The sequence below is a fragment of the Miniopterus natalensis genome, chromosome 4 (genome assembly GCF_054644295.1).
Source record: "Miniopterus natalensis isolate mMinNat1 chromosome 4, mMinNat1.hap1, whole genome shotgun sequence".
Lineage (NCBI taxonomy): Eukaryota > Metazoa > Chordata > Mammalia > Chiroptera > Miniopteridae > Miniopterus > Miniopterus natalensis.
Genome location: NC_142084.1, coordinates 25,215,975 through 25,225,209, shown reverse-complemented (window position 1 = coordinate 25,225,209; position 9,235 = coordinate 25,215,975). Strand labels below are relative to the sequence as shown.

The 9,235-nt window shown below is 46.1% G+C and overlaps 1 protein-coding gene across 3 annotated transcripts in view; it reads right to left on the bottom strand.

Annotated features, from left to right (window-relative positions):
• Nucleotides 1-5,120: 5,120 nt before the first annotated feature.
• SMURF1 (SMAD specific E3 ubiquitin protein ligase 1) overlaps nt 5,121-9,235 on the bottom strand; it is a 102,112-nt gene continuing 97,997 nt past the window's right edge. For 2 of the 3 annotated variants that reach the window (XM_087816418.1, XM_087816416.1), the window contains 2 exons: nt 8,797-8,881; nt 5,121-7,197 (listed from right to left, as the gene is read on the bottom strand). In XM_087816418.1, coding sequence (XP_087672544.1) covers nt 7,098-7,197; nt 8,797-8,881 — 185 coding nt within the window. In that variant the 3' untranslated portion in view covers nt 5,121-7,097. The remainder of the gene's footprint in view (nt 7,198-8,796; nt 8,882-9,235) is intronic. The other variant, XM_087816417.1, reaches the window with a different exon arrangement.

Genomic DNA, 9,235 nt, shown 5'->3' with positions numbered 1-9,235 from the left:
GCTGGGAAATTGTGACCGATTTGGTGGATTTCAGCTTTTAGTGCGGTAGTGGCCCCCCTGCCCCGTGGCAGGTGCCTGCACCTGTGTTCCCGATGCAGCTTGCTGGAGCCTGGGCGAAAAATAAGAGCCTTGTCCTCCAGGTCTTAGGTCCTGTGCTCTGATCCCTGATTGCTGCTTTTGACCAGGGAGGTGCAGACACAGAGACGGGCAGCCATGGTGCATCCCCTACCAGATAAAGAAACTTCCAAAGGGTTTAAAAGAACAGCCTCAGTTGTTTTGTTGTTCTTCCCCTTTGGGGAGCCAAACATGTAAGGATTAGAATATTCAAAAGCAACTGCATGGATAACCTCTGTGAACTGAAGGTGGGCTCAGCCCAACAGAAGGATGCAGTCTGGCTGGCACCTGGATCGCAGCCTCGTGAGACTGAGAGCACAGGACTAGGCTGGGTTGTGCCGAGAGCCCTGATCTATGAAAACTGAGAGTGACTGAAAGCAACCTCTGTGCCCAGGGAGAGACGCGGGCTCAGGGGACACCTCAAACTTTTACCTCGGGCTGTTAAGAGATACTTCTAACAGGTGAAAAACAAAAACAGAAACTCTGGGGAGAATCTGATTTCCAGAGTTACATTATGAGAGTCAAATGTTCACTTTCCAGCAAAAAGTCACAAGAAATCGTCCCTGAGGAAGCACAGAGAGCGGCTAAAACCACCACCTGAGAGCTGCTCAGAGGTTCAGGAAGACCTGGACAGAGTCAGGAAACAACACACATAGTCCGATAACTGAGTGAAGATCCCTTGGAGGGTCAAAAGCAGATCGGAGCAGGCAGAGGAAACAGTGAACTTGAGGAGGAGACCACTGGAACTGCCGAGAAAAAAGAATGAAGACAAGTGATGAACAGAACCGAAGGACCCGGGACACGTCAGGCAAACACATGCATTGTGGGAATCCCAGGAGGAGGGGAGGGAGAGATGGGCAAAAACAGGATCTGAAGAAATGACTGAAAACAAATGTTGTAAAGACACGAATCTACAAATCCAGGAAGTTCAATAAACTTCAGGTGGAACAGCCTCACGGACATACCAAGACACATCATCATCCAGCTGTCAAAAGACTAAAAGAGATCCTTGAAAAGCAGCACTGAAGACTTGGCACACACAAGGAATCCTCAATAAAATTATCAGCAAAGTTTTCATCAGAAACCTCGGAGGCCAGAAAGCAGTGGATGATTTACTCAAATTGATGAGAGAAAAAACCCGTTAATTCTATATTTAGCAAAACTGTTCTTTGAAAATAAGGGAGAAATAAGACATAAAAATTGAGGGAGTTCATTACCAATAGAACCACCTTGCAAGAAATGCTAGAGAAAAAAATGGACATAAATATTTAAGAAACATTCAGAGAGACCCACAGGAAAAACGGAAGGGTAAAAATAGACAGCTCTACAATAACAGTAGGAGACTTCAACACCCTGCCCTCAGTGGGTCAGTGAGGAAAAGAGGACTTGATAACGGACCGAGCAGATCCAACAGACACACACAGAACACTCCGCCCAATGGCAGCGTAACGCGCACGCCCTCAAGTGCACACAAACATTCTCCAGGTGGGACGTGGTAGGCCATCAGACCAGTCTCGGTAAGTTTTAAAAGATTGAAACCAGAGTATTTTTCTTATCATAATGGAATGAAACTAGAAATCAACAGTGAAAGGAAAATTCATAAGTATGTGGAAATGAAGCAACACATCACAAGGGACATTGGAAACTATGTTGAGGTAAAGGACAATCAGTTACAGCTTATCAAAACTAAAAACAGGAGTAAGAAGGAAATTATGGCTGTAAATGCTTGCTTACATTAAAAAAGAAGAAAGGTCTCAAATCAATCTACTTTGTACCTTAAAGAACTAGATAAAGGAGAAAAAACTAAATCCCTAAGCTAGCAGTGGAAAGAAATAACAAGTAGTATAGCAGAAATAAGTAAAACAGAGAAAAACAACAGAGAAATCATTGAAGCCAGGAGTTGGTTCTTCAAAAAACAACTTAATGACAGACCTTTAGCTAATAAGAAAAATAAAAGAATTAAAATCAGAAAAGAGGGGACAGTAATTGTAAATTTTACAGAAATAAAAAGGATTAGGAAAGCATAGTTGACCCTTGAACAATGAAGGGGTTGGGGGTGCTAACCCCTGTGTAGTTGAAAATCTGCATATAACTTTTGACTCCCCAAAGTCTTAACTACTAAAAGCCTACTTTTGACCTGAACTTTACCGATAACACAAATTTTGTATATGTATTATATACTGTAGTCCAATAAAAAAGTAAGCTAGATAAAAGGAAATGTTATTAAGAAAATCATAAGGGCCCTGGCTGGTGTGGCTCAGCTGGTTGGGCACTGTCCTGTGCACCGAAAGGTTGCGGGTTGATTCCTGGTCGGGACACATGCCCTGGCTGCGGGCTCCATCCCGGGTAGGCGGTGTACAGGAGGCAGCTGATGGATGTTCCCCTCTCACATCAATGTTTCCTCTCTGTCTCAGAATCAATTAAAAATCTTAAAGAAATCATAAGGGAAACTCATTTACAGTACTGCACGGTGTCGATACTGTAAGTGTACACTGTCTGTTTACAGTAACATATTACTAACATTAGAAATCAAAAAGGAAAAGAATGTGAAAACGAAATTCATATTTACTTACAGGTAACAAAGCAGCAGCAATATGACTGCTTCATCGTGGTCTAGTGTAATCAATACAATTGCTTCACAGTAGTTAAGGAACTCTCAAAAATGTTTCCAATAAAATACATGGTTTTTATTCAATAAATGGACCCATGCAGTTCAAACCCATTTTGTTCCAGGGTCAACTGTACTATCAATAATTGTGTGTCAGCAAATGGACAAATTTCTAGAAACATACAACTTACCAAGACTGAACCATGAAGGCATAGAAAATCTGAACAGACCTATAATGAGTAAGGAGATTGAATCAGTGATAAAAAACCTTCCAACAAAGTAAAGCCCAGGACCTTAACTAGTAAATTCTACTAATCCTTTAAAGAAGAACTAACACCAGCTCTTCTCAAACTCTTCCAAAAACTTGAAGAGGAAGAAATGCTTCCTATTTTATGAGGCCAAAGACACCACCAGAACACTACAGGTTAATATCCCTCAGGAATATTGATGCAAAATTTCCAACAACATATTAGCAAATTGAATCCAACAGCACAGCAGAAGCAGTATACATTATGACAAAGGAGAAATTATTCCTGGAATGCAAGGGTCACTCTACAAGAAATCAATCGATACAATAATCCAATAAACGAACAGAGGGAAAATCAAATAATCTCGATTGGTGCCGCAAAATCATTCGACAGAATCCAACACCTTTTCCTGATGAAAACACTCAACAAACTAAGAGCAGAAGGAAACCACCCCAACACAGATGACGTGCTGTGGAATTGTGCACCTGAAACCTGTATAATTTTGTTTACCAGTGTTACCCTAATACGTTCAATAAAAAGGAAAAAAAAGGTTTTGGGAATAGATCATGGTGATGGTTACACAACACTGTGAAATGTACTTAATGCCACTGGATTATATATTAACTTATGGTTAAATTGATAAACATTATGCAATGTATATTTTATCGTGATAAAATGTATTAAAAATAACCCAAACCAACAAACGTGACCAGTGTGTGAAAGAAGCCAGCAGGTCAGGAGCGCTCTCGACCCCAGTGCTTCACTGACGGCCGAGCTTCCAGGTTCTCCTCTTTCCTCAGAGGGCTCTTCCCAGCACTTCCGACCACTGACTTCCTTCCTCGTGGGACTGTCAAAAAATTGGAATCTCATTTCCACAGCAAAACAACAGATGCTGAACATGTAAAGTCGCGAGTTTATTGCATATGTAACAAAATGAACCTGACCTCCCGGGTCCAGCCTGCTGTACAGTTGCTGTTTGTTGTGTGTTTCCAGCTGGTTCCATAACCATATTAAATAGAACTAGTATTTCTTTAAATACTTTTGATTTTGACATAAAACAGAACATTAGTTACAACTTTCACAAAATAAATCAGCAATAAAAACAGTGGGAAGAACAACAAGGATAGCAGCAATACTTAAGAACAAGACATTACAAAATAAATTAAAAATACATTATAAAGTGGTTGAGAAACAAAAATAAACAAATTTTAAAAATTCATACTATGTTTGGGGATGGCTGCCGTGCGGCATGCACCTGGCTGCCATGGGGTGGGGCGGGCACTTTCTGTGCACAAGGCCCCTCCCTGACAGCTCAGATCTGAGGACCACCTAACCTGAATTTGGACCCAGGGGCCCCAACTCCATCGGGCAGGCGGATTCTCCCTTCAGAAGTCGAGAGAGTTCGGGTCACTGTCCCCACACGCAGCCCCTTAGCTTTCCCCGCCTGCAGAGCGGTGGTCTGCTACATCCCTGAGGGTCGGCTGCTGACCGCTGGTGAGGGCAGGCCTGGAAGTGGGCCCGAAGCATCGGGCCAGAGGCCGGGGTTGGGTGCCGTCTGGGAGCCCGAGAAGGGTACGAAGGAGAACGCCCGTGTGGATGGGGTTCCACAGACCTAGAGTGTAGCCACTGGGAGCTTTTACCAACTGCTTGCTACACTATTCTTTGGGGTGGTTCAAAAGGCCCAAACAATTGTCAATAGTTAAGGTCCTAGAAGTGCAATGCCACGGACAGATAGGCCTGTTTGGCAAGAGTAAACTGAAGCTCTGGAAAGTTCTTCTCTTTCAGGCTCCCTGGTAACACTCACAGCTGATGAGGGTGCTCATGGGCAAGTGTAAGTGAAAAAGCAGAGCCCCAGGCCTTATAGACAGGTAACGTGGGTGTCCCAAGCAGCTCCCAGAGGAGCCAGGACACGACCCTCTGGATCTTGCTGAGGCGACACCTGACACGCGAGAACAGCGAGGGGCCGGCAGGTACAGATTCGGAGGATCGTTCCCTGGTTCCTTCTAACGGCAGGAAGGTAGGTAGTTCTAAAGGAGTCCGATGCCACAGTCCTGCTTGCAAGTCTTTTCAACCACTAGACCCTCGTTTCCTTTCTAAGTACTGCAGATCTGGCCACTGCCACAGAATCGATTCCGGGCGGGGTTGGGGTGGGGGGCTTCCTACCTCAGTCTCGAGGGCCTTGCACTTCTGACGGATGTCCTCTCCTCCTGTGGTGTAGGCTCATGTGGAAGAGGAGACCTATCTAGTGGGAGATCTGTAGCTTTCATTTCCTCTTTCTTCCAGGAGAAGACCGCGAGGACTGGATAAGCCATTGGGGGGCTTCTAGGATGCCCTCAGAAGGCCTCGTGGTGAATGAGACACAGGAGAAGCCCCACCAGGACAAATCGGACTCCTCAAGACAAAGCCCACAGTTTGGTTGGGACTTTGTGACTGGACTCAGTTTTCCTTCGGCCGCAAATCACACTTGACATCCCTTCTGTCTGAGCCCCAGTGAGCAGCCCAGAGGCTTGGCTCTCACTGCTCTTGGAGTCCACAGCTGGCAGTCTTACCTACGACCTGCACAAGCCTCTGTGCAGGGGAAGGTCCTTCTCCTAAGAGGTCTGAGCACCCCCATGTCAAACTACAGGCTGCCTCTGGGGCAAGCCAAGGAACCAGAGCAAGACGCAGCAGTCAGTATCCTCCACACACCAGTTTACAGCCATCAGTAACAACAACAGCGAAACAGCTGACCAAACGCTCCTTCCAAACCCACCTCAGACCCACAGCTGGATCCCAGCGGCTAACTCAGAAGCTTCAACAGGGAAATTTCAATAGTGAAGTGTCTCGCTAATGAATGACCCTCCCTGCACTTGCCCCTAAACAAAAACAACAACAGAAAAACCAGATGGGAAAACCTGTTGCTGCCGCTGATTCTCACTGAAGTTCACTCTCTGGAATCAAGCCACTTGTTAAATAAAATACTGTTCGAACTTCTGTGCAAATTGGAAAACAGTGTTAGAAACTTAGGGTCTCAGCGTGCTTTGGCCTTGCTCATCATATGAAGACATCAGGGCAAGTAAATCAAGTAGCAATTGTCACCGTCACCATCTGACATGGGAAATGGGCTGAATAATGGTCAGGGTGGGTTGTCCCTCTCTGCTGTCAGGTTTACACCCACACCCTGCTTTTCGTAAAATAGCAACTTGGGGTCGACTCCAGTCATCGAGGTTATCTATTCCCAATTTCCCTTTTAAGCTAGTTTGCTGTAATAACAGAATTTTTATTAGTTTAGCTGTTAGCAATTTCCACATAATTGTTAGTATCCAAGTGACCCAGCTGACACTCCTTTGCAAACAGGTGGTACAGGAGCCACAGCTTGGGAGCTCCATTATGTGGTGGTCTCACTGAAAAATATTTCAAACTGGGGTAGATAGTGTGGCCAAAGGGAATCTTAAAAGGGAAGATCATTTTCCTCTATGCAAAACAAAATTTACAACCAGGATACCCTGAAAAGAAATAGCCTGGGCCTCCAGCTAAAGCTGCCCCATTCCTTTACCTTTCAAAAGGGAAGCATGTTTTGGACTCAAGCTTTCTGCTGTGGCAGGGTCCCAGTAAGCATGTATTATACAGTAACTTTTCAGGTAGAAATTAATCTGCACCCAGAGCAGACCACTAGGATGTGAAATTTGGAATTTGAGCTGCTGAACCGGAAAAGGGGCCTGAAGACTGTCTTGAGACAGAATAGCTAGTGCAGCTACCAGTTACAGACCCACAGGAAGCTAAGCTCAGTTCCAGGGCTGCAGGCCGATCCTCCCGTAATACCACAGGGCAGTGCGCCTGATGCCAAGTGTGTTACAACCGTAGCAGAATATCCTGTGTGACCGAAGCCAAATCTAAACCTGGCTGCACTTTATTGGATGGGTGATGGAAGGGGGTGGGGGTACTGTCGTAAAGGAGGAAAAGATGGGTGGGAGCCACCAACCAAAGTCCCCCCGCCCCCTTGCTCCCCGACACAAAAGAGGGAGACACCCTCTCCCTCAGGTCATCTAGAATCCCCGCGCTCAGCCCGCTTCGCAGGAGGCACGCGGAAAGCGACAGGCTTTTGGTCTGGTGGTCGTGAGCTAGAATCTGTTGCCTTTGGTTGCTCTTCACTCCACAGCAAACCCACAGGTCTCCTCCACTGCTATCAGCAGCTTCTCGTAGAGCTTTTCATAAGACTCATAAGGTGGAATGTCGATCCGGTTAAAGCTGGAATGGGACAAGAGTGAGAGTCACTGCTGGGGCAGTCTGACCCTCGGACCTGCTTCAGGACAAGGACAGGCAAGAGCAGAGCATTCTTGGCCACACGCTAGCTGTGAGTGCACATACGTGTGTGTGTGTGTGTGTGCATGTGCGTGCACGCCGGCAGGGTACAGGGTGACAAGGAGGAAGTCTCTGTTCCCTAGTTCTGGGGGGTGGAGGAGGGAGAGGTGAGTGGACACTTCACCTTTGTATTTTTCTGCTTCTAATGCAAAGATTTTAAAATCAACACAGAGCAAAATAAATCTTAAGAACTTTAAAACCAAAGTTAAACCAAATTACTATTTACTGGGGATATCAGGACAAAGCTCTCGACTTGTTTGGTTTGCTATTTGTCTTTGGGAGAAATGACACAGTACCAGTAACACCATCCTTGCAGACAGCATAACCCAGACTGGCCGGCAGTCAAATCAATCACCGCTAACCATCTGCTGCCTGTCTGTCTGTTCCTCTGTGACTTGATCTGAGACCCAAATGGGGCAGTCTAGAAAATTCCCTGCAAAACTAATAATATGTGAAATCTCTGACAGATAAAATGAATCTTAAATTTCTGACTCAGTATTTCCATGGGGAAGTTAATTTCCAGTGTTTGTGGGAAAAAAAAAAAAAAAGCAGCTAGTATCTCAACAAGATAAACCTGTGACCCAGAGGACACAGAGTGGCCTGTCGAATTACTAAAGGGATAAGCAACTAAGGATGGTTTTTGTCAAGAGTCGGCGAAATGGTGTTACAGCCTTTTTTCAGGAGCTTTAGCATCAGAGATTTTTCATACTCGCTTTACTCCACGCACTAAAGTGTTAAAGGCCAAAGCCTCCCGAGGAGAAGAGCAGAGGAGGAGAGTAGCCGTGGCCGCCCGGGGCAGGGCTCTGCATCCTCATGGTCCTGGGACAGCTTTACAGCCTTTTCACACATGTGGAAGCCCCACTCAGCATGTCAAGTAACCTGCTCAGTCACACAGGGGATGTCAGCCAGCATTGGAACCCATACCCTCGGGTCCCAGTCAGGAACCTTCTGGTACATAACGAGGCATTGACAATATGTGGGGCTGGTTCTCTTGACCTAGAGGTGACTGTTCTTTTGATGTTTAAACCACAAAGGAAATAACCCACCACAAATATTTAGGTTGAGGTTCTATTTTTCAATAGGCAAGGTGCATCTGTCACGGGCAAAGCTCTGAGGGGGTAAACGGGGCCCCAGGAATGTCAGAACAAGGGAGACCTGTAACTCCAACTTAGAGACTACAGCTTTCCCTACGGACACTAACATGCATAAACACATATGCAGCAAGACCCAGGGGAATGCAGATGGGAGCCTGTCGGAGCAGAAGCCCACATAAATCACATCTCATGACAAAACTGGTTTCACAGAAGAGACTTCTGATGACTCTCATATGTGACACGCTGCCACATGCTTGTCCCATTAGACACAGGTGGCACTGCCTGCTGTACCTGGGACTCGGCACAAAGTGCTGAGTGCTACCAATAAGAAACAGGTTAGAAAGTCGTGCGGAACACTGTGGGAACGGTGACAGCACAGCACTGTCCTTACCAGGTGTGGGCCTTCGGAAGGTTGTCTGTGTTTGCATCGATCAGGTGGATGGTGAACAGCCGGGGGCCTGCGGCGCCTGTAGAACCTTACAAGACAACATTCTAGTTACTGCACTTCAGAGCTGAGCCTGGACCCCACTGCTGACCGCATGTCAGCCCCATGCCCAGGCGGTTGTCCTGCCAGAGGGTCATGGAATTCCCATGGCAGCTGCCTGGCCATCAAGTGACTAAGATCAGACATTTAGAAAACCACAGGCATGGAGCAAAGATTGGTGAGCACCCCTTTGTGCCCAGTGGTGGTATTTGAAGGTAAGATCTTCTATCACCAGGTTGGTTTTTTTTAACAGAAATGTTTAGCAAGCAGGCCCACTGCTGGCAGAGGATAGCAGTGGTGCAAGGAAAGCAGGATATGCAATTGTGATACCTCTCCAGGCAGAGGT